We start from the raw sequence: 25,269 nt of genomic DNA on the forward strand, positions 1-25,269 counted from the left end.
GTCCTTCAAGTGAGCGCCCAAACCCCAATCGCTTGCATCGGTAGTAATCCTCATGGGATTCCACTGGGCCCAAGGACGACCCAACGTGAGCCTGTCCTGACCCGGCCACCAATTTAGGGAGACCCTTACACTTGTTTGAATGGGCACCTTTTCGTCCAATGACTCCCTCTTTTTGTCCCAGGAGGATAGAAGGAAAAACCGCAGCTCTCTGGAATGGCGCCTCTGAAGAAGTCACGTGACGATACGCGTCAGGATTGGAGCACGGGACGCTGCCACAAACCAGCTGATTGTGCCAACTCGGCGCTCGTGGATGTGTTACACTCCCATCGGTTTTAAATGTAAGTTTATGGGACTGCTTTTTATTCAATAAACTGTATCTATATACGGGATCACGCTATGTGCGCTCTCTTCTTTTATACCGCACACATTTACTTTTTCTGACGAGCTCTGAGGAGTCGGGAGCGGGGACAGATTGAGGACTGAAGTTAACATTTGGAGGCATACGAGATCGGCGCTCGTGGGTTGATGCCCGCACTCATTTCGAACAAGTGAGTGCAACTCCCCCTTCTCTGTGTCTTGCTACCCCTCCACTCTGGACGTCACCGAATAATACTATATGCTGTTTGTTTTTTGTCTTTTTATATTCCACCTTGCATATTTACCCGTCGTTACCAACTATACAACTGGATGTCCATACTTGCTGGCTATTTACTACACAAGCTGTATACCTTACAGCAGTAAGGTATGCGGCTTGCGAACACGGAGGTGCTCTCACTGAAGAACTCCTCCCTTTTCCTCCACTACTGGAATTTTCATTTGGAAGTGTCACATTTGGTGGTGGGATTGATATTGTCTCACTTTGTGGACTTGTCACTTACATTTTTTTGCAAGTCGCTACTTACGTGCTGGTGTGATACTAGCACACACTTATTGGGACTCATTTCATATTTTTTATTTTTCATCATTTATTTTTTTGTATGTTATTATTTGTTTGCAGTGTTTTCCACTCATGTCAGTATTCTGACCCAATCAACATTTATTGTCTTTATGCCTGATGGGCTTATGCACCCACTTGATATTGGTATACACATCTATTTTGTAATTTTTATTTGCATTCTTTATTGATGTCAGTACTGCTTTCATGCACTAATATTTATATACCATTTCTTTTTATTATTTAAGAGCCCTTTTATACGTATTCCTATATTATATATATATGCTAGTTCTTCCCTGCATTTGTGAGCCCTTATATGTGCCCAATTTATGCACTTAGGTCATCTGATATATATGATTTGTCTTTTATGCACTTTAGCTTAGTCCCATCCACTTTTCCTTGTTCCCCTTTTGTTTATCACAGCGCAATCACCATCTTCTTTATTTATGCTGAGCCCAGGGAACCGCTGGAATACATGAGGTCATCAAACCTAATACCCTCATAATCTGCCTGCGAGAGCAATCCCTGGGTTCCAATAAAGAAGAGACTGCTGGAACCACTTTTAACTGTTTTTCCTCTGGGAGAAAAAGTTTCTGAGCCCCTGTATCCACCAGATATCCCAGGAAAACTTTTATTTGGGATGGTACCAGAGAAGATTTCTCTCTGTTCACTATCCAGCCCAAGGATTCCATAGTGAAGATTACTCTGCCTACGTCTACTCCCACCTGTTCTAAAGACTGCCCGTAGACCAGAAGGTCGTCTAGGTAGGGTATAAGGCAGGGGTTCTCAAACTACGGCCCTCCAGTTGTTCAGGAACTACAATTCCCATCATGCCTAATCATGTCTGTGAATGTCAGAGCTTTACAATGCCTCATGGGATGTGTAGTTCTGCAACAGCTGGAGGGCCATAGTTTGAGGATCCCTGGTATAAGGGATATAGGTAAGCTACAACCTCCGCCAGGACCTTTGTGAAAATCCTTGGGATTGCAGTTAATCCAAAGGGAAGAGCTCGGAATTTCCAGTGTGGAATCCCCTTGCTTGGAAGGACTGCGAATCTCAACAGGGATTGGTGTTCCCGGGCAATCGGGATATGAAGATAAGTGTCCCTCAGATCTTTTGTGGCCAAAAACGCATCTTTTAATAGATGCCTGCGCACAGTGTATATACTTTCCATCCGGAAGCTCTTTTGTCGCAAAAACTTGTTTAGCTTCCTGAGGTTTAATATCAGGCAAAATTTCCCTGACGGTTTTTGGACGACAAAAACATGGGAGTAAAATCCCTGGTAAAGCTCTTCCGGTGGAACAGGGACGATCACCTCCTGATACGCCAATCCCTGTAAGTTGTCCAACAACCCTGCTGCCCTTGAAGTATCCTTGGGGGCAATGGGTAAGAATAAAGTTTTGAGGGGGAGTGGATAGAAGTTCCAGCCGATATCCCTCTGTCAAGATCTGTAAGATATAGGTGCTTTCGGAGATCTTGCTCCACTGAGGGACAAAGCGAGACAGTCTCCCCCCTACCCTGACGCTGGCGTCACTTTGACTGCTTGGTGGTATCTTTAGGTCCAGAAAAGAGCAGATTACCTTTTTGTCCGCTCTTTCCCTTCCCCCACCTTCTATTCGTGTCCTTCTTGGCCTTGAATTGTCCTTGGTTAGAGGGGGGACGAAAAAAAACTTCTTGCCCTTCACTCTCCTGGTATCAGATAGGTACTTAGTGAGGCAGAGATGCCGAGAGCGATTCACCCTTGTGACTAGGCGCAGTCCGCCCCCTGGAGGTGGAACAGGGAGCAGATAGCATGAAGAGGCACAGGTACCAGCAGGCAGGATGGAACTTGCGTTATACTCCTTGAAGGGTCCTGGTAGATGTGCAGAGACTGGCAATTCAGAGGGTCTGAACCAGGCTGAGGATAAAACACAAGGTTAGCAGGCAGATCTGGGACACAGGCAGAGGGTCAAGCACAAGAGATAGCGGGCAAGTCCAGGTCACTAGCAGAGGTTCAAGCACAGGAGACAACAGGCAAGTCCAGGTCACTAGCAGAGGTTCAAGCACAGGAGACAGCAAGCAAATACGGGTCACAAGCAAGGGGTCAAACACTGAAGACAAGGCAGAATCCGTTTAAACAAGCCGTAGGTCGGGTCCAGGAGAAGAGCAGAGTGGTCATGGACGATCCGGGTCAAGCAAGTGATTCAGTAGGCAGAATACGGCCGGGTTGATTATTCCTCTGACACCTGGATTTTACCGGGAACTTTTTTCCCCCTTTCTCTGCTGATCGTGACAAGACCTGATCCAGGCCAGGCCCAAAGAGCTGGGAACCCTCAAAGGGCAAACCGCAGAGCCGTGACCTGGACATATGGTCCCCTTCCCATGACTTGACCCAGACGGCCCTTCTTGTGGAGTTAAGGAGGGCCGCTGATTTAGCCGTGTTCCTGACAGTCTCAACTGCCGCATCTGCTAAATATGCCACAGCCTTGCCTATTATCTCTAGAGAGTCTGATTTCTTTAGAATCACTCCCTCTAGCAACATGGTCAGAGAGCCTGCCTAATCATGCATCCACATTTCTTGCCACCCAGGCTGACGCCAAGAAAGGAGCCATGGCCCGCCGCATTGGCATCCCACGCTCTTCTCAGTAGTGTCTCAGCCCTTCTGTCCATTTGGTCTTTTAAGTTACCTGAGTCCACAAATGACAAATCAGATTTTTTAGAGACCTGTGACAGGGCTGCGTCTAACTTGGGGTTCTTGAAAAACTTCTCCTCTTCCCCAAAAGGAAACCTCCTCTTCCAAGTTTTGAGTTTAAGGACCTTTCTTTCCGGGTCCTTCAACTCTCTCAAAATTACCTCCTTCAGAGTCTGATGGACTGGGAATACCCTGGACTGAGGTTTACCCAACTCTCTGTACATCTTATCCCCGGCTGTCGCCTGAAGTGGAGGTTCTGGGATATCCTCAGAGGCATAGATTGCCCTGAGCAACTGCCCCATGTCCTCCACAGGAAAAAGAGGTCTATTAGCTCTAGGACTGTCACTACTCTGGCTCTCAGAGTCTGAGTTTTCTCCCTCCTCTAATGAGTTTTCATCTGACTCCTGCGGGTCCTCAAACTCCTCTACTCCCAAAGTGACATAGGATGGGGGTCTCTGCAGGGTTTTCTGACCTCTATCTGAAATACCTTCCTGAGAGGAAGTGCCTTCTCTAGAGTACAGAAACTCTCTGCCACTAGTATTAGGCGCTTCCTTAGATTCTATAACTGTCTTCAGAGATTGGAGGGTAGAAAGCATCTCTGACTGTACCGTAAGAAAGCCCCTCATAACCTGTGAGGTTCCTTACTTGTGGGCCCCTTGAGCAGAGCCACTGAGTTCTAAGGAGACAAAAAGACATAATCCAAACTCAAATAGTCTTTAAGCCCTTCTCCTGTCCCCGCCCCCCTTGCGGTGTGGGTAAGACCTCTCTTACCCCACTGCCTGCCAAACAGAAGAGGACTCACCACCTGTGGCCTCCTCCTGGGCTAAAGGTACCTCTGTGTCCTCCTCGCTTTCCATATCTGTTCCCTGCTGGTTCCATACCAAGGGGCGATCCAGAAGGTGAGAGAGAACTTGTGGGGCCTCCGCCTGTCTCTCCGGAGTATTTATTGCCCAGACGCCGCCATTTTGCTGGAGTCCCGCTGTCGGAAGGGAGATTTGGCCTCTAGTGTCTCTGGATCCGTCATTTTGGCATAGACCGGCAACCGGAAGTGACAGTGCCCAGAAACGGTGCCATCTTGCTCCACCCAGCCAGAACGTTTACTCCTAACACAGGAGTGTTACAGCGCTCCCTATGGAGCAGAAATTTCACCTGTGGCCTCTCCTGGTAGCCTAGGACAGACATCCTCTGCCCCTCCAGCAGCCTAGACTCCAGCATGAGCTCCGGTTCCTTCGGCTCCCCTGTACCTGACTGGGTGGAAGGTAAAGGCAAGAGGTATGTGCCCACAGAAGCTCTGGGATACCCCTTTGTACCCGGGAGGCTCCTTGCCGAGGAAGAAACCCCTCGGCCATTGGGGCCCCCTGAGAAGGGACTGAGCCCTGGCTGGACCTGCAGCCCTCCTGGCTTTGGTGTCCAGCTCCCGGGGGGGGGGGGACCGTCCGCTATCAGCTTCAGGTCTGACAAAAAGCAACAAACGTTTCGCTGCCGGGAAAACCAATCAAGAACTGAGGTGCAGGGGGAAGGGAGGAGCCTTTTAACCTTGTGTGTTGATTGTTTTTCCTGTCAGGTGGACCAGTCATCTCTCAGGTTGTGCCGTCCTGGAAGATGACTAGAGAAAAGAATAGTAGAGACCAGTGCCAGGAAATTGTGTAGATCTATAGTCTTGTTATAATAAATTAATGTAGCGCTATGTATATAAAATTGCTTAAATAAAATTACAAAATATCTAATCTTAATCTTAATAAATCATACACATCTGTGATAAATAGTCCACAAAAGTTGAAACAAAAACTCTTCTTATGATCAGGGTTTCCACACATTTCCACCACAGTGATTATTCGTCCTCAAAAGGAGTGCACACCACCACCAGTACAAATGTGCGCTCACCTCCCAGATGAGTTAAAGCGGGATTCCGGCCGTAAAAAAAAAAATTAAAAGTCAGCAGCTACAAACACTGTAGCTGCTGACTTTAAATAAGTACTTACCTGTCCTGGGTGCCCGCGATGTCGGCCGCCCGAGGCCGACCCGTCCCTTAGCTCTCGGGTCCCGGCACCGCCATCCTAGGTAAGGGAAACAGGCAGTGGAGCCTTGCTGCTTCACTGCCAGTTTCCTACTGCGCACGCGCGAGCAGCGCGGCGCTCTGAATGGCCCCCGTGGTGTTCTGGGAACACACACAGTTCTCAGAAGACAACGGGGCGCTCACCGAAAATCAGAAGACGCCGCGGAAAAGGAAGAGGCAGATTAGCAAGACTGCCTAGCAACAAGGGTTTAGGTAAGTTTAAAAAAAAAAAATTTTCAAATGTTTTTTTTTTATTTTTTTTTTTAGTATTTTTGGTGTAATTTTTTTTTCAGGGTGGCCCTCCACTTTAAAACTCATATATAAATCTCCCCACGAGTCCTTCATGATCTCCTCCTCTTCACAAACAATGGTGGGTAATCCAGATTGTTCCTTTCTAATGGCAACTAAGCACACTCGCATCCAAGGAAACAAATCACCTCCCAACTCCGCTCAAGATTCAATGATTTCAGGATATGTAAATAATAAGTATAGAGACCATAGTGTTCTCCGTATATAAATTTATTCAAAAGCCCCCCAAAAAAAGATGCACTTGCAAGATAAAACTTTTAAAATCACATGTAAAACCTCCAAAAGTAGTGCCGCCGTGTGCCATGCACGTTTATAATTAGGGTATTATTTATAGCATTGAGTAACACGGTATTATTTCACTGTTTATTTACACTTTTGGCGCTGATTGTTTCATCTCACAGATCTATACTCTTATTAACTGCAAGCATTCTTTGTTTGAAAGCTTGCAGTTGATAAAGCCCAACACCATACACCAGTCAAACTTCTTTTTTACAGTTAAACGCATTGGATAACCAATTCTGTCTAAATACAAGAGACATTTGTGTTAACTGAATCTTGGTATACTTAGTTTATTTATTCCACATCTGTGAAGGAATCCACCATGAAACTTTGCATTTGTGTAGGAGCTTCCTGTAATTAAGACCAGTGAGTGGATGCTCTCTCTCCTTGTACAGGGTGACTGGTCTTGTCTCTGTCATGGGTGGGTCAGCCTGTCATGGGTGGGTAAGCTGGGACCCTCCCACAGCTCTGCTCTCTGCACAGGCCATATGCAGCACAGAAGTGATCTTACTGCTACTTGTACAAGATAATATCTGGGAAAAGTATTTGGTGCGCACAAGTGGATTTATATCCTGTGTGTCAATTTAAAGTTTGTTAACCCCAAAAAAATACATACAGATTCTGGTCTCTAAAAGCAGATTACACAGCACAGTGCTTATGCTGTGTAATCTGCCCCCCTCTAAACTGTAAAAAAAAAACCCTGAACCTGGGACTTCCTGTATGCCCTCTCTAAACAGATCACGAAAATCATGGCTGCTCCACCCTGATCACCGTGGTCAAAGTACGTCCCTTCGTCATACGTATCTGTCCCCTCTGCTCTCCTCTATCCCTCCTCTGGCCCTCCTTTCTGCCCGTAATCTCCCTCTGTGTCTGTCCCCGGCACGGACCTGCCCCCCGCCGCTATTCTTGTAAAATTAAAAAAAAAACTTTAATTATCACTGCCAGCCTCTCTATTAGAGGCTGGCATAGCACACTATGTCAGTAGTTTTAAAAATTTGAGCTGTCTTTAGGCCGGTCACATGACTCGCGGCCACTTTACAGCTCCGATACAGGGTTTCTGCGGAAGAGACGAGTGGCCACGTGATCTCATAGGCTGACGTCAGAGGGAGATTATGGCCCCTCCCACAGAAGCAATCTATCGCCGCTGTAAAGTGGCTGTGAGTGATGTGACTGGCCTGAAGACAGCTCAAATTAGGTATTGTATTTATTGGCGTATAACACGCACTTTTTCACCCTGAAAATCGGGTGCAAATAGTGTGTGCTTATTATACACCCATAATGCAATTTGGGCTGCCTAGGAGGGAACAGGGAGGGGAACGGGGAGGGGGGCGGGTCGAGCGCCATCAGAGTACATACAGCGAGAATCTCCTGTTTACTCAGCAGCCTCTGTAATAGGAAGTCCCGTCTCCTGGGCCGGCATTGGACCAGTGTTCTGTCTATCATAGAAGCCGGCCCAGGAGGCTGGACTTTGTATTAAAGAGGGCGCTGAGTAAACAGGAGATTCTCGCTGTATGTAATCTGATGGCACTCATCCCGCCCCCCTCCCTGTCTCCTCCAAGGCAGTAATCTGAGGTGAGGCTGCAGATGGGCATTGATCAAGCTGCATTGATGGGCAATTGCGAGGCTGTAGATGGGCATTGATCAGGCTGTATTGATGGGCAATTGTGAGACTGCAGATGGGCATTGATCAAGCTGCATTGATGGGCAATTGTGAGGCTGCAGATGGCATTGATCAGGCTGCAGATAAGCAATGGTGAGGCTGCAGATGGGCAATGATGAGGCTGCAGATGGGCAATGATGAGGCTGCACTGATGGGCACTGACCCTTATTTTGCTTCAAAGTTCTTTATTCAAAATTTAAGTTTTTTTCCTGAAACTTTCCTCCTAAAATGAAGATGCGTGTTATACACCTGTGCCTGTTATATGCCGATAAATATGATATTTAGGAAACTTGTTTTTTTTAAAACTACTGATATAGTGTGCTATGCCAGCCTCTAATAGAGGGGCTGGCATAGTTTTATATAGATGGGTTAACAAACCCTTTAAGAATATATTTAAAAGAGAAGTAAGGGCCAAAAAAAGCTTGGACCAACTTTTCCTATGGATCACAGAAGTGCAGTTTGTTCTGCACTCCTGTGACCCATTTTCAGTTGACAGCGGGCTAAAGTCAGCTGTCGGCTCATGTCACTCAGCCGGTCCGGGCGTTAGATCAATCCCAACTTTACAGTCAGATCTACTAAATGCCTGGACTGGCAACTGGCTCAGCCACTTAGCGAGCCATTGGGAGCCTAAGTTAGGTGCTCTCGCGATGCTGCATCCACCTAGGTAAGTATACTTTTTTTTTTTTTAAACCCCCATACTTCTCTTTTAACTTACCGTTTTAGTGCCTGGAGTTCAGCTGTAATTTTGGATAGCGTGTAAAAAAGTTAGAACCTCTATCAACTTACCTCTTCATTACTGTCTGTAGCCCCATCTGAGAAACTCCCCCTCTTTACCTATTTTTGTAATAGGTGTCAGGCAGAACAGGAATTGAATAGGATTTCTCTGAACAGTGACAAAGGTAACAATAAAAACATTTTTTTCTAGTACAGTGAAATGGTTTGGAAACTCCGCCAGTACTTTATAGCTGTCTTTGTCCAGATGGCAGAAAGTTCTTCTCATTTAGGCTCTATTCACACCTGAGCACATACGCTCCAAAAGGAACATGTGCTTCTTTTGGGGGAGACAGCATTGAGTGTTGCGATTGCAGTGCAATTTACCACGCGACAATTGTGGCAAAATCACGGCGCAATTGGGGTGCCATTAAAAAGAAATAGGATCGCAAACCCGTCCCGGGTTTGCAGCGTTTTGAAATCACATGTGGAATCGCGGCGATTCCATCCGTGATCAGGTGTGAATGGTGCCTTACCGTTTAAATAATGAGTGTCGGAACAGACAGGAAGACAAGAGAAATCTGACACAAAAATCCAGACACTGCTTAAACCTGAATCAAATTCTAACCCTTTTCCACTTTATGCAAACTAAAATAAAAGAAGAATGCATCAAGGTCACTAAATTAATGTGCAAAAAAAAAAAAAAAAAAGGATTTACCAAACGAAGATCTCCAACTCCATGGACTACCACAGACAAGTTCTCACCAAGCTGATTTGTCGCTGCCATGTTTCTTACTTCGGAGTTGTTTTTGTGTGTTCTTACTTTGTCTGCTGCAGTGATATTTTCCACATCTGAGTTCCAGGTTAAAGTTTTACCTTAGTGTTAGATTGTCAGGTCTCGTTTTAGATTTTGACCCTGTCTACAAGAGAGGGACATTGGTTAAAGCAATTTGGCAATCTGTCTTTGCTTAGTCAGTTAAATCTATAATTTATAACTGTTGAGTCTAATATTTATAGTGCATTAACATTGATGCCAAACGTCTAGTAAACTTTTAAACTGTACAAAATACTACTCCTCACAAGAGTTTTACTGAACATATTACAATTGCATTATATTATAATATAGTCTGTATTGAAGACCTGGGTCTGGACAAGTCCCTAGTGTGAGTAAGAAGACAATGAACCTGATAAAATACTCAATGACAATATTTTTTACATTAAAAAAAAAAAAAAAAAATGCCATATGCATATGTCTTGCTTCTAAAGGTTCCTATTGGCTCCTACATAGCACTGAATGCTATTCCGAACAAATTAATTTCTCCTGAATGTGAAAGTAATTTGTATACCTCTGAGTAGAGCTGCACAATTCTGGCCAAAATGAGAATCACAATTTTTTGCTTAGAATAAAAAGATCACAATTCTCTCACGATTCTCACGGCGTAACATAATCTTTCACATTTTACAAAAAAATTGGGCTAACTTTACGGTTTAGGTTTTTTTTTTATTCATTAAAGTGTATTTTTTCCCAAAAAACTGTGTTTGAAAGACCGCTGTGCAAATTCAGTTTGGCAAAATATTGCAACAACCGCCATTTTATTCTCTAGGGTCTCTGCTAAAAATATATATATATAAAGTTTGGGGTTCAAAGTAATTTTCTAGCAAAAAATACTGATTTTAACTTGTAAGCAACAAGTGTCAGAAAAAGGTTTAGTTTTTAAGTGGTTAAACTGACCTCATTTACAGACCAAAATTCATTCCTTTGATCTAAAAGAAACAAATGTTACAATGTTTCTCTTATCTCTGCCTAAGCCCTGGTTCACACTGAGGCAGCGCGACTTGCAGCGCGACTGCCTCAGGCGACCTGGACACGACAGGGGCGGCGACTTGCAAAACGACTTCTATATAGAAGTCTATGCAAGTCGCCCCCAAAGTAGTACAGGAACCTTTTTCTAAGTCGGAGTGTAGAACGGTTCCATTGTACAGAACGGGACGCTACTTGTCAGGTGGCTAGGTCGCCTGACAAGTCGTCCTAGTGTGAACCGACCTTAAGGGATGTTGTCATAAACTTGACAGGCTGCCTGTTTTTTTTTTGTTGTTTTTTTTTTTGACAGCTGTCAGCAGTCAGCAGAGAACTCTCTGCACTGTATCCGGAAAATGCTGTGTTAATATCGCGAGGGGATAGAATCGCAATTCTTTAATAATTAATCGTGCAGCTCAACCTCTGATTATAATCTTTTATTTTATTTAATTTTGCAGTTCCCATAACAGTTTTCCCCAGTTCTTCAAAAATATAAAGAATTGCCCAGGATTCTGGATATGAAGAGTAGTGTTACATTTACTTGTGCAGTGCAGTAGATGCTGGTAGTATGAAGGGACCATTGCATAGTTACCAACACAGAAACGCAAATCCAGCATTCAGGAAGGGAACAATTCAAGGCCTCTACAGGAACAATGGATGTTTGACTTTCCCATTTCCCAAAGATCTCTGGGCTAGGCCTCATAATGTTTCAGGATATATAGCTAGCGGCACACTTCACAATGCGGCCAAATGTTAAAGCACAATTTCATTGTGAACGATTAGTTTTTTTTAATGCACATTAAAGTGCATCTGTGCTGAGACTATGGACAAGTAAAGCAACCCTGTCAAAGCATTGCAAAAGTACAAAATGACTACTTTGTGAAGAAAGCAGCATGTTTATTGGCATATTTGCTGAAATGTTTCTTTGCAGTAGAGCTTCCAGCACTGAACTTCCTGACAGGGTCACTTTAAAGCCCAACTTCAGGCAACTAAAAAATGATCCCTTGCAGTTTTGCCCTTACAGTGCCAGGATGAATGAATCTGCTGAGTCCTGCAGCTGTTTCAGCCATCTATGAGCGCAGCCGAGACCTGTACATTTCAATGATAGATTGGCAGTGGCTGTCCGCAAGGCTGGCGATTACCTACGGTGATCACTGCTGTCTGACAGTCTTTTCTTATTTAAAGCGGAACTATTTTCACCTGTTTTCCAGTGCTGCGATCCCCCGGAGTCCCTGTCGGCTGCTGATATCTTCAGCCTGGCAGCTTCTGGGTATCAATCCTCAGCTATTTTAATTGGCCGGCCTGAGATGATGTAATTCCTGAGCATGCACTGGATTTTTACACAGCAAGTGCAGCTCAATGTACAGCATGGACAGACAGGTATGGGAAGTTTAATGAATACAAGGCATGCTCTTATTGGATAAGATGATGATTGTGACATTATCCACCCATCCTCTCTACCTCATCCAATCAGAGAACACCTTGTATTAATGTAAAAAAAGACAAGATGTTTGCTAAACGATGGAGGCATGAGACAAAGTGATCCTTTGTCTATGAGACAGCAAATCACAGCAACACCTGAAACAGGACTGTGCTGACTGTATGTAGAGCAGGCTACTGCAGTGAATTTCAGCATCCCCAGCCTCCTTCAAGAATAAATAGGCTTCATTCACACGGGCGCTCAGCCCCGTACAGCAGGAAGAACTGTTTGCCTATCATTTTGGGATAGCATTGAGCTGCATATAAATAGATATGATCAGCTAAACGGATGCTCTGTAATTGGGGCTTAACTGTCAAACTCAACTGTGTGGCTTCATACAGTGCATCCGGAAAGTATTTAAAGCATTTCACTTTTTCCACATTTTGTTATGTTACAGCCTTATTGCAAAATTGATCAAATTCATTATTTTTCTCAATGCTACAAGCTTGGCACACCTATTTTTGGGCATTTTCTCCCATTCTTATTTGCAGGACCTCTCAAGCTCAATTAGGTTGGATGGGAGCATCAGTGAACAGCCATTTTCAGATATCTCCAGAGATGTTCACGTTCAAGTCTGGGCTCTGGCTGGGCCACTCAAGGACATTCACAGAGTTGTCCCGTAGCCACTCCTTTGTTATCTTGGCTGTGTGGGTTGTTGTCCTGTTGGAAGATAAACCTTCGACCCAGTCTGGGGTCCAGAGCACTCTGGAGCAGATTTTCATCAAGGATGTCTCTATACTTTGCTGCATTCATCTTTCCCTTTATCCTGACTAGTCTCCCAGTTCCTTCCACTGATAAACATCCCCACATCATGATACTGCCACCACCATGCTTCACTGTAGGGATGGTATTGGCCAGGTGATGAGCAGTACCTGGTTTCCTCCAGACATGATGCTTTCATTCAGGCCAAAGGGTTCAATCTTTGTTTCATCAGACCAAATAATTTTGTGTTTCTCATGGTCTGAAAGTCCTTCAGGTGCCTTTTGGCAAACTCCAGGCTTTCATGTGCCTTTTACTGAGGAGTGGCTTCCGTCTGGCCACTCTACCATACAGGCCTGATTGGTGAAGTGCTGCAGAGATGGTTGTTCTTCTGGAAGGTTCTCCTCTCTCCACAGAGAAACGCTGGAGCTCTGTCAGACCATCGGTTCCTGGTCACCTTCCTGACTAAGGCCCTTCTACCCGATCGCTCAGTTTGGCCAGGCGGCCCACTCTAGGAAGATTCCTGGTGGTTCCGAACTTCTTCCATATATGGATGATGGAAGCCACTGTGCTCAATGAGACCTTCAATAATGCAGAATGCTTCTGTACCCTTTCCCAGATCTGTGTCTCGATACAATTCTGTCTCAGAGGTCTACAGACAATTCCTTGGACTTCATTGTTTGGTTTGTGCTCTAACATGCACTGTTAACTGTGGGACCTTATATAGACAGGTGTGTGCCTTTCAAAATCATGTCCAATCAAATGAATTTACAGGAGAACTTTAATCAAGTTGTAGAAACATCTCAAGGATGATCCGTGGAAACTGGATGCACCTGAGCTCAATTTTGAGTGTCATGGCAAAGGCTGTGAATACTTATGTACATGTGATTTTTTTCCTTTTTTATTTCTAATAAATTTGCAAATATTATGGGGTAATATTTGTAGAATTTTGAGGAAAATAATGAATTTAATCCATTTTGGAATAAAGCTGTAACATAACAAAATGTGGAAAAAGTGAAGCGCTGTGAATATTTTCAGGATGCACTGTACATCCGTTGCTTCTCCATCTACTTATATGACTGCCTGCACACAGCTCAAGGCTACTCTCAAATAACTTATATACAAGGTGTGACACACATTCCACTATCAATGTCTATGTACCATCCAAGTCCCACAAAATCCCACCAAATTATCTTATAAAAAGCGTGGAATGTATTTCTACATTTAAAATCAATTACTATTTTGGAAGGTGGATTTAGGATCAACACTATACTAAATTAAAGGTGACCTGGATAAAACTTCTTATAACCTCTTATATGATAATAATTAGAGAAAATTAATCTTTTTATTTTTTTCCCTTGCTTACAATGACTAACTCCTCAGCAGGGTAATACATTCCCTAAAATACTTTCTTATATATAAACTCTTGTTATATATGACTCAAGCCATGCACACTCCCTTCAATCTCTGTGATTCTAATCATCAAATGATCTTTAATCCACCTTCCAACAAGACAGGAGCAACAAACTCAACCCCCCACCCACCCATTTTAACTCATTTCGCCACAAAATCATGGCGTCTTCAATTAAAAAAAAAAAAAACAATTCTCAAGTGCTCAGTGACCCTCAAAACAGGAAAGAAAGTATCTCAAAGCATAACAAAGTCACCATTAGCCATGTGGTGGCACTTGTTTGTATAGCCTCCTTTTGCGCTCTTTGATGACATCATCACATACATATGCGTAACCATTAAATTTTAATATGTGATGATGTCATATTTCATCATAGCATCATATTGTAGGTGATGTCATCACATGCTGATCCTTTAAATACTGATGCTCCTTAATGCCATCTAGTGTTGCATATGTATACAACAATCAGCCATAACTTTATGACCACTTACCTAATATTGAGTAGGTCTCCCTTTTGATGCCAAAACAACCCTGTCCCCTCAAAGCATTGATGCCACTAGCCTCCAAAGGTATGCTGTGGTATCTTTATATAAATTATTCCTGCGCTACCTTGGAAAACAATGGTGCACATGGACAGCTGCAAACACTGCGTGGGATCAAACAAAGCCCATGGGTAGTAAATAAAAAGTGCTGCGCTGGTCCAATAAGGTGTAACTATATGATAGTGTACGGTAGAACAAAATATACAGTATAAAAAACGAAGGGGTGTACGGGTAATGTGTCTGTCTGCACAGTATCCTGTGATAAAATCCAATGGTGTCAGGGAGTGAATATCTATCCTGTATCTAATGTCAGGACTGTAACGGTGCAGTGTGTGCAGGGAACCAATAGAAATAATCCTCTTACACACCTAGTGCTGATAAAGCTTGTGCAGATGAACCTTAAAGTGCTGTAGTGTCACTGTGCAACCCGTATCAATAAAATATAATCATAAAATATGTGTATAAAAGAATCAAATAATACATATCACAGAAATAACATATGCAAAGAGTAATATATATGGACGAACAAAGTGCAAATTGTGCAGGGTAAATATATATGGACACAAAGTGAAAAACTATACAAAATAAATATTGTGCAAAAAACGCATCAGTGCAACATAGGTGTGTGGCATCACTCTATACGACCCAGGTAGAAAATGCCACTAGAAATATAGCTGCGTGAAGTCCAAACCAAGTCTTTGCAAATACAATGAAGCATATGTGCCAGTGCAAACTCAAAGGAGATATTCAGTGATCCTTTTAAAAATCCAAATGTGCAACAAGTAACCAGTGGGGTGCCGAAAGAGACTGATGAAGTCACGTGATTGGGTGACGTCACGCGTAGGGACGGGATAGGCACTGACACAGATCTGGATTGACGAGCTCGCCGCTCGTAGGATATACATGTGATGTACATCTACGCCATGTGAGTACATGCTTTTAACTTGAATAAAAGTACCGCCTTATTCAAAATACTACACTATCTGGCATCCTTTTTGTTCCTCCTTATGTTGGCTCTGCTATTGTTGATGCTGGTACTGAGGGATTAAAGTACAGGGACCATCGGCTCCGGTCCAGGGACCCCAAAGAGAGACCATCTCCTCCATTTACACTCTATGCAGTTATCCCATTGCCGCAAGGTAAGGGGCCACTACCTATCTGTGTGTGTTTGAGCACGAAGAGGATAGACACCCTCTCTCTTTCGGCACCCCACTGGTTACTTGTTGCACATTTGGATTTTTAAAAGGATCACTGAATATCTCCTTTGAGTTTGCACTGGCACATATGCTTCATTGTATTTGCAAAGACTTGGTTTGGACTTCACGCAGCTATATTTCTAGTGGCATTTTCTACCTGGGTCGTATAGAGTGATGCCACACACCTATGTTGCACTGATGCGTTTTTTGCACAATATTTATTTTGTATAGTTTTTCACTTTGTGTCCATATATATTTACCCTGCACAATTTGCACTTTCTTCGTCCATATATATTACTCTTTGCATATGTTATTTCTGTGATATGTATTATTTGATTCTTTTATACACATATTTTATGATTATATTTTATTGATACGGGTTGCACAGTGACACTACAGCACTTTAAGGTTCATCTGCACAAGCTTTATCAGCACTAGGTGTGTAAGAGGATTATTTCTATTGGTTCCCTGCACACACTGCACCGTTACAGTCCTGACATTAGATACAGGATAGATATTCACTCCTTTACACCGTTGGATTTTATCACAGGATACTGTGCAGACAGACACATTACCCGTACACCCCTTTGTTTTTTATACTGTATATTTTGTTCTACCGTACACTATCACATAGTTACACCTTATTGGACCAGCGCAGCACTTTTTATTTATGTTTATGCTGTGGTATCTGGCACCTGGCCATCAGGAGATCTTTTAAGTCCTGTAAGTTGTGAGGTGGGGCCTCCGTGGATTGGACATGTTTTTCCAGCACATTCCACAGACGCTCAATTGGATTGAGATCTGCAGAATGTGGAGGCCAAGTCAACATCTCAAATTCATTATTGTGTTCCTCAAACTATTCTTAAACTATTTTTGCAGTGCGTCAGGACACATTATCCTGTTGAAAGAGGCCAATGCCATCAAGGAACACTGTTTCCATGAAGGGGTATACATGGTTAGCAACAATATTTAGGTAGGTGGTATGTATCAGGTAACAGTCACATGAATAGCAGGACCCAAGGTTTCCCAGCAGAACATTGCCCAAAGTATCACACTGCCTCTACTAGCTTGCTTTCTTCCCATACAGCATCCTGGTGTTATATCTTTCCTAGGTAAGCGACCCACAGGCAGGTTGGATAAAGTCTATGATTTTTCAAAAATCAGATTTTTTTTAATTTAAATCTGACTTTTTTGATTTTCAACATATTTATTTTAATAAAATGCTTTTGGAGTAAACATCTATCTAAATATAGTTTTCTATTTAAGATACATTAATCATTTAGTTTATTCAGCATGAAATGGAGCTTAGTTATGTAGCATGAGGCTGTATATTCTACAATATTTACATTTTTGGTAAATTCATTCAATGAATCCATGCACTGCAATGATGCATTCACACAATTTCACAGTAACTATGAAAATAAAACAAAGTTCAGGAATATTCCTTTATCCCATTGTTTTGCAAATCTATGTACACTACAAACTGTATGATTGAAATGGTTCCTATATCACTGTTTTACTAACCTGGCAGTTTATTATTCTAAATAGGAAACCTTCATTTTGTTTGGAAATATTAAAGATTCTAATCACCAGCAAGAATAAGTGCTTACATTTAAAGAGCACCTGTCATTTCAGATCCATCATGGTAGCGCCTGTTAGCGGGCATCCACTCACCTGCTGCCACCATGTCCCTCACCTTGTTGTGTCACTGCCACATCACCAGCCGTCCCATTAGGCTATGTTTCCACTAGTGCGTCCCCAAAGTCGCGCGATTTTACCGCGACTTTTTACCGCGATTTGAAGCAATGCCTGTATCTATGGACCTCAAGTCGCATCAAAGTGGGACCAAAGTAGTGCAGGGACTACTTTGAAGTCGCTGCGACTTGAAGTCGCACAGATATGAACGGTACTCATTGGAAATCATGGGAAACAATTTGTCATGCGACTTTTCAGTCCCAAGTCGCATGAAAAGTCGCACTAGTGGAAACAGAGCCTTAAAGTGAATGGGACTGTTGGTGAATCAACAGCGGGTCAGAGGAGAAGCCACTGCGGGACAGAGTTGACAGTTGCTCTTTAAAAATTATCATTTTAAATTGAGTTGATTTAAATCAAGCCTTTTTACTAGTAATTTAAATTTACTTGATTTAAATCAAATCCACCCTGCCCACACATACCCAGGCATCCACAGAAGTAAAAAAGAAGAAAATGTGATTCATCAGACCAGGTTACCTTCTTTCATTGTTCAGTGGTCCAGTTCTGATGCTCACATGCACATTGCAGGCATTTTTGGCAGTGGACACAGGTCAGCATGGGCACCCTGACCAGTTTGCAGCTACACCACACCATACAGGTTTACTTGCTGCCTAATATATTCCATCAACTTTCAGATGCCATTGTAACAGGATAATCAATGTTATTTACTTAACCTGTAAGTGGTCATAAACGTTATAGCTGATCAGTGTACATCCCAAATTCTAAACCCCCCCCAAAAAAAAGAATTCTTAATTTCCATTTTCGATTAATTTCACTTTAGGAGGAAGAAGAGTGTTATCGTCAGTGCCACCATGGCATAGTTGCCAACATTGTAAAAAAAAAATGTGGGACAATTTTGTGGCTGTAGGCGGAGCTGTCCAATAATTAGGGGGCGGGGCATTCGTCAGCAGGCGTGGCATAGCAAAAATAGACAATTGGGCGTGGTTTACGCGGAATTGTGGGCATGGCTTAAATGGGCGTGGCTCTAGAGGGTGTGGTTAGAGTCTGAAATGAATGAGGGATGGAGAGGGGGAGAGAGGGGGAGAGAGAGGGAAATGACGGGACAGCAGCCCTAGATCCTACACAATAAAAATATGTGTATTCTAGAAAGTTTAACAATCAGCAGATAAAGATACTCCAAACACCTGGTGTTAGCACTTCAATCATCCCGACACCATGGTTGTTATGGTGTCAGGATGATTGAAGCGCATTATTTCTATTATTATATTGTAATATAAAATGAAATCATTCAACTCACCATAATGCAGAATCAGTGGGATCCCTGAGCGTGTCACCAGCCACGTCGCCTGCCACCAGCCGTCCGTCCTTGCTTCAGATGTCCGAGCAGAGTCCGTCCTTGCATCAGATGTCCCCAGCGGAGCCCCCCCTCACACCAGGAGTCCCCGGCGGAGCTCCCCCTCACATCAGGAGTCCCCGGCGGAGCCCCCCCTCACATCAGGAGTCCCCGGCGGAGCCCCCCCTCACATCAGGAGTCCCCGGCGGAGCCCCCCCTCACATCAGGAGTCCCCGGCGGAGCCCCCCCTCACATCAGGAGTCCCCGGCGGAGCCCCCCCTCACATCAGGAGTCCCCGGCGGAGCTCCCCCTCACATCAGGAGTCCCCGGCGGAGCCCCCCTCACATCAGGAGTCCCCGGCGGAGCCCCCCCTCACATCAGGAGTCCCCGGCGGAGCCCCCCCTCACATCAGGAGTCCCCGGCGGAGCCCCCCTCACAATCAGGAGTCCCCGGCGGAGCTCCCCCCTCACATCAGGTGTCCCCAGTGCCCCCCCCTCACATCAGGTGTCCCCAGTGCCCCCCCCTCACATCAGGTGTCCCCAGTGCCCCCCCCACTCACATCAGGTGTCCCCAGTGCCCCCCCCCTCACATCAGGTGTCCCCAGTGCCCCCCCCTCACATCAGATGTCCCCAGTGCCCCCCCCACTCACATCAGGAGTCCCCAGTGCCCCCCCCACTCACATCAGGAGTCCCCAGTGCCCCCCCCACTCATATCAGGTGTCCCCAGTGCCCCCCCCACTCACATCAGGTGTCCCCAGTGCCCCCCCACTCACATCAGGTGTCCCCAGTGCCCCCCCTCACATCAGGTGTCCCCAGTGCCCCACCCCCACTCACCTCAGGTGTCCCACAGCGGTGCGCGCGCTCCCCCCCACCTAGAACCCCCGCCCCTTTCCATATCAGACTGGCAGCGGGGCGGGGGGTAGGTGGGCCGAGGCGGAGCGGGGCGAAGCGGAGCGGGGCGGGCCGAGGCGGAGCGGGGCGGGCCGAGGCGGGGCAGGGCAGGGGGTGGGCGACGACGCAGAAGCTTCGTCTAGCCCCCCCAGCCATCTTCCTGAACTTCCACAACTTCCTCTAGCGGCGGCGGATTCAAAAACGGGAACCGGATTTTTCGGGACATTTCCCGGGACACCACAAATCCGGGAATGAAGTCCAAGTCCCGGGAATGTCCCGGGAAATCCGGGACAGTTGGCAGCTATGCCATGGCAACACGTCTATACATTTCAACACTCCATTTACAAACCTTGAATGTTTTAACTGCATTTTGCTGCCAATTGTTTATTTTTATAAATATTTTTTTATTACATGCTTGCCTGAAATGTTTTGTATGAATGGGAAATAAGTAAAGCCCTTAATAGGACCTTGCAGACTCGTTATTTCTAATGCAAAGATCCATCTGGCTTCATGAGCAATAGCAGATCCAGATCTCCTTTAATTGTGCCTAATTTGAGCACTTCCCCAATCCCCAAAACTGAAGAGAAGGGGGGAGGGGTTGAGTTTGTTGCTCCCATCTTGTTTGGAAGGTGGGATTAAGCCCAGGTTCACACTGAGTGCGGAAATGAAATTGAACTCGCACAATTTAATTCCTGCATGTGAGTTCCGATTTCGGGGACGGGTTTCTGCACAGATGTCAATAGAAATCGCACCCCGAAATTGCCAAAAGTAGTACAGAAACGGCTTTTGGAAATCGGTGTTGCACCGATTAGGACGGTGCCATTGTCGGCAATTGCCGCCGATTTGGCATGCGATTTGACATGTCAAATCACATGCCAAATCACACCAATGTGAACCAGGGCTTAAGATCATTTGATAATTAGTAGAATCACAGAGATTACAGGGAGCGTGCATGAGAGATTGAGAAAACTTGTCAGGAGGAAGGAAAGATGGCTGTGAGTCATACATGACAAGAGTTTGAGAAGGAAGTATTTGTTAGAAAAGTTTAGGAATTTATTAACCAACTGTGAGCACGTGCCAAAACAAAATAAAATATGCTAGGCTGTGTTGTGAATGAGATCTATAGAAAGCAACTGTTTCCTGTGTCCCTGCGGTGACAGATGTTTATCATGCGTCTGTCATCCCAGATAGTGTGAATTGGCCCTAAAAAAGTGAATATGTACAAAAGAAAGTTATTTAACTGCTTGCTGTCTGGGGCAGTTTTGGAATTTTTCACATACATGTAAAAATCTGCATTTTTTTGCTAGAAATGTACTTAAAACCCCCAAACATTATATATTTTTTGAAAGCAGAGGGACTGGAATAAAAAATGGTGGTTGTTAGAAATTCTGCAAAATTTTTAAATGAATGTTTGTGCCTGCAAACACAAAAAAAATGCTCGTAAAATATAAACAATGATGTTGCATCAAGTAAATTAATACCAAACATGTAAAAATTTAAAATTGCGCACACCTGTAAATTGGTGACTACAGTACCTAAAATGTCCATAGGCAACACTTTAAGACCCCTTTTACACTGACAACGGGCCGCATTAGCGGTAAAGTGCCGATTTGCGGCCATTAGCGGGGTGCGTTTAACCCCCGCTAGCGACCGAATAAAGGGTTAGTAGCGCCCGAAAAGAGCCGCTGCCAAAGCACTTTGCAGGCCCTACGGCAGCGCTGCCCATTCCTTTCAATGGGCAGGGGCGGTGGAGGAGCGGTGCATGAACCGCTCCTCCACCACCTAAAAGACGCTGCTTGAAAGACTTTTTCTAACGTCCTGCAAGCGCACCGCCCCAGTGTAAAAGCGTATTTCAGGCACTTTACAGGTGCCATTTTAACCCAAAAGCGCCTGAAAAAAGCCCCAATATGAAAGAGGTCTTAAAGCCTTTACATGTTACCAGTTTAGAGTTAAAAGTGAGCTCTGGCACTAGAATTATTCCTCTCACTCTAATGTTCATGGCGATAACTCACATGTGTGGTGCAATCAACATTTACATATGAGTGCTGGACCTACATGCACATTTGCATTTGCGTGCAAGCACGGGGGGAGCTTTTCATTTTTTTTTTATTTCATTTTAAAAGTGATAGGTACTCTTTAAGGAGACATCAGGGGTCTATTAGAGACACTGAAAAATTGACGAGCGGACCTGATCGGACCGCCTGTGTGAAACCAGCCTTACAATGATCGGAATTAGCGCAGTAATTTTTCAAACCCATTTTGTTTGGAAAAAGAACTGTTTCATGAATTAAAAAGAAAAAACAGGTCGCATGCGCGAGGCTCGATATGGAGGACGTGTCCCATTAGAGCTCCGCACTCCCTGCTGCATAACCGGAGCTATACCAGGCTTCTGAACAGCCCTGCAACCCGACCACACCAGCGGAACACCCCCTGCCTCGACCGGGATGGTTTTAACTGGGCACCGCAGCAAAAATAAACCTAAGCCAATCAAGGAAGCCCTTTGCCTTTTCTAAGATAGCGACGAAAGTCCTTGCTAAGCAGCACGCTGCATCTCCTGCTGATCCGGGACGGATGGACAGTGAAGAGGAGGACAACGTGATCTCAATCTGAGCAGCTCCCCAGCACTGCCACAGTCAGGTATGTCACAGAAGGATTTGCTCACACACATGGAATCCATGCTGCAGAGGGCCCTCAAAGCAACCTCAGACCAGATCACTAATAGACTATCCAGGGAGATAAGAGAATTAGGCCACCGCATAGCAGATCTGGAAACAAGGGTAGATGACATAGAGCTGACCCTGCAAGAAAATGTCCAAGAACAAGCAGGCCGGATCAGGCCGTTGGTGAGGGCTGGAACAAGCTTGACAAAGGAGCGCGCCCTGAGTCCCATCTACCAGTGTGCACGCTTCAAAACGCCTTTGCAACCCACCAGTGATGTCATCACGCTCGGCACCATGTTCCAGCCTTCACCATCGGCCTGATCCAAGCCTCGGTTTTATCGTTGTGGTGCCAGTGTGGATAGACTCGTGCCTTACTTCCTTAACCTCCATTTCTAGCCTACAGGCGCCTGTGTTTCTCTTCTCATTTGCATATCTGGAGTCTGCTTTCAACTCCCCCCTCAAAGGCTGCCAAGGATGTTTTGGACTGCTAAAGTATTCTAGGTCTTCCCTCTTCATCTCTCCCCCTCCACATATACCGAGTATCCACTTCAAGATGAGTTTAAACACCTACAGGATATTTTTCCTTTTAATTGGTCCACTTCCTCAATTCCATACTTAGGTATAAAGCTAACGAGTAACCCAACGCAACTCTTCCAAACAAACTACCTCCCTATGCTATCCCATCTCTCTACCCTACTGGCCTCTTGGCAGCCGCTGTGCGTTTCCTGGCTTGGGCGCGTCGCGGCTGTCAAGATGTCACTACTACCGGAACTCCTGTATCTTTATAGAGTCCTCCCAATTGCAATCCCCCCCCTTACTTTCACCGGGTCATACAAACACGAGTATTTAAGTATATATGGGGTTCCACAAAGCCCAATCTCTTAGACTTTGGGATGAATTACATGAACTATTCAAAATAATGTCCCCACACTCTCCATTACTCTCCTTTTTCAACCACCCAAATTTCTACCCCGCCTTCCCCGATCCAACTTCCTTCCAAGCCTGGACCCAATCTGGACTACGACGCATACGCGACCTCGTTACTAGTAACTACTTGCAAACTTTCCCAGCCCTGCAAGCACAAACACAACTCCCTTCCAAAGAGTGCTTTCGATACCTTCAGATCACCCATTTTACCCAGACAATCATAGGCTCACACACGTCACTAGCCTATCTTTATATGAAGGGATTTGTGACTCAGATCCGCACGCCCCGGGCATTATTTCCCACCTATATAGCCAATTCACATCCCCTCCAGCTAGGCTTCCACCATATGCTATGCAGTGGTCCCAGGACCTAGCAATAGACTTAGACACAGAAGACTGGACAAATGTATGGACCAACACAAAGACCTCTTCCCAAAATGTTATAGTACTTGAGGCAAATTATAAAGTCCTTATGAGGTGGTATCTGGTCCCTGCAAGGATTAACAAATTCTTACCAGGCTACCCTCCAGTATGCTTCCGTGGTTGCGGAGAAAGAGGCACATGATGGTCGTGCCTGGTTGTACAGCATTTTTAGACCTCTGTCCTTCATATGGCCTCTACATTGCTCCGAGTCCCTTTAGACCCCAACCCAGCTCTTGCATTGCTGAATCACGTCACAACTGACTGTACCAGAGCCCAGCTCCCCCTCTTCCTCCATCTTACTACAGCGGCCAAACAGACAATAGCTAAGAAGAAGAGAAAACCGCAACACTGAATCAATTGAAACCAAGAATAGAATCACCCAAGCCATGATACACAACAAAATCGCAGCCACAATCTTGGACAGAATCCCCCAACATTTTAAAATATGGCGGCCATTGATTGAACACTTCTTGCCCCCAGATTTTGATTAACACCTCCTTGAACCTTAACTCTCCCCATCCCCCAAGGTTTTTATCTAAACACGACGGAGGCCCATGGGACACCCCCGACCCCCCCTTCCGACAGCTTTTACCTCCCCCCTCTTCCTTCCTCAACTAATCTGTCCCCCCCCCCTTTCTCTTTCTATCCTCTTACCCTATCTTTACCGTTGGTGACGCAGTCAATAGGTGTATCACATCTATCTGTTGCCTCACTCTCATCCCATGGAGTAATACCCTTATCTTTTATTTACTACTACAATAGATTCTCGCCTTTAAATGACTAGTTCTACCCGGAATTAATCTATGCAAAGTTGATTGTGTAACCTTATATAAAACTCTAGATCCTGAAACAATCCCATTTTTCTCTGTATTTTGTTACTAATACACCTTTGTAACCCATAATTACCTTTTATTACCTGCAACTGAATATTTGTTATTGCTCGTTGATTGCTGCCAATAAAAAAATTTTGAACAGAAAAAAAAAAACACCACTAAAAAGTTAGTCCAATTCTTTTGTATAATGTGAAAGATGATGTTACACCAAATAAACTGATACCTAACATGTCATGCTTTAAAATTGCATACAGTCATGGAATGGCATCAAACTTTGGTACTTAAAAATCTCCATAGGTGATGCTTTAAACATTTTCATATGTTACTTGTTTAGAATAACGGAGGAGGTCTTGGGCGAGAATTGTTGCTCTCACTCTAATGTTCATGGCGATACCTCACATGTGTGGTTTGAATGCCATTTACATATGTGGGAGCGACGTACGTATGCGATTGCGTTCGCTTCTGCATGCGAGCATGCGGGAACGGAGTGCTTTTTTTTTTTTTTTTTTAGACTTTCCCTTTAATAAAAAATGTTTTAATCACTTGTAAACATCCCTTGTAATAGGAATAGGGCACCAAAGGTGCTCTTTAGGCTGCTTTCACACCGGGGCAGCAGGTCAGTTAGCAGGAAAGCGCCACTAGTTTTAGCGGCGCTTTTCGGCCGCTAGCGGGGTGCTTTTAACCTCCACTAGCGGCCGAAGAAGGGTTTAAAAGCACCTGTGTTGCGGCACTTCCGAGGCGCTTT

The 25,269-nt window shown here is 44.7% G+C and overlaps 1 protein-coding gene across 1 annotated transcript in view; it reads right to left on the reverse strand.

The window, feature by feature from the left end:
* The window catches only part of SORD (sorbitol dehydrogenase), a 114,322-nt gene that overhangs the window by 83,319 nt on the left and 5,734 nt on the right, over positions 1-25,269 (reverse strand). Inside the window, exon 2 of the mRNA XM_073618903.1 lies at positions 9,339-9,540. Within this exon, the coding sequence (XP_073475004.1) occupies positions 9,339-9,407 (69 nt within the window). The 5' untranslated portion in view covers positions 9,408-9,540. The remainder of the gene's footprint in view (positions 1-9,338; positions 9,541-25,269) is intronic.

The sequence above is a fragment of the Aquarana catesbeiana genome, linkage group LG03 (genome assembly GCF_042186555.1).
Source record: "Aquarana catesbeiana isolate 2022-GZ linkage group LG03, ASM4218655v1, whole genome shotgun sequence".
Classification (NCBI taxonomy): Eukaryota; Metazoa; Chordata; class Amphibia; order Anura; family Ranidae; genus Aquarana; species Aquarana catesbeiana.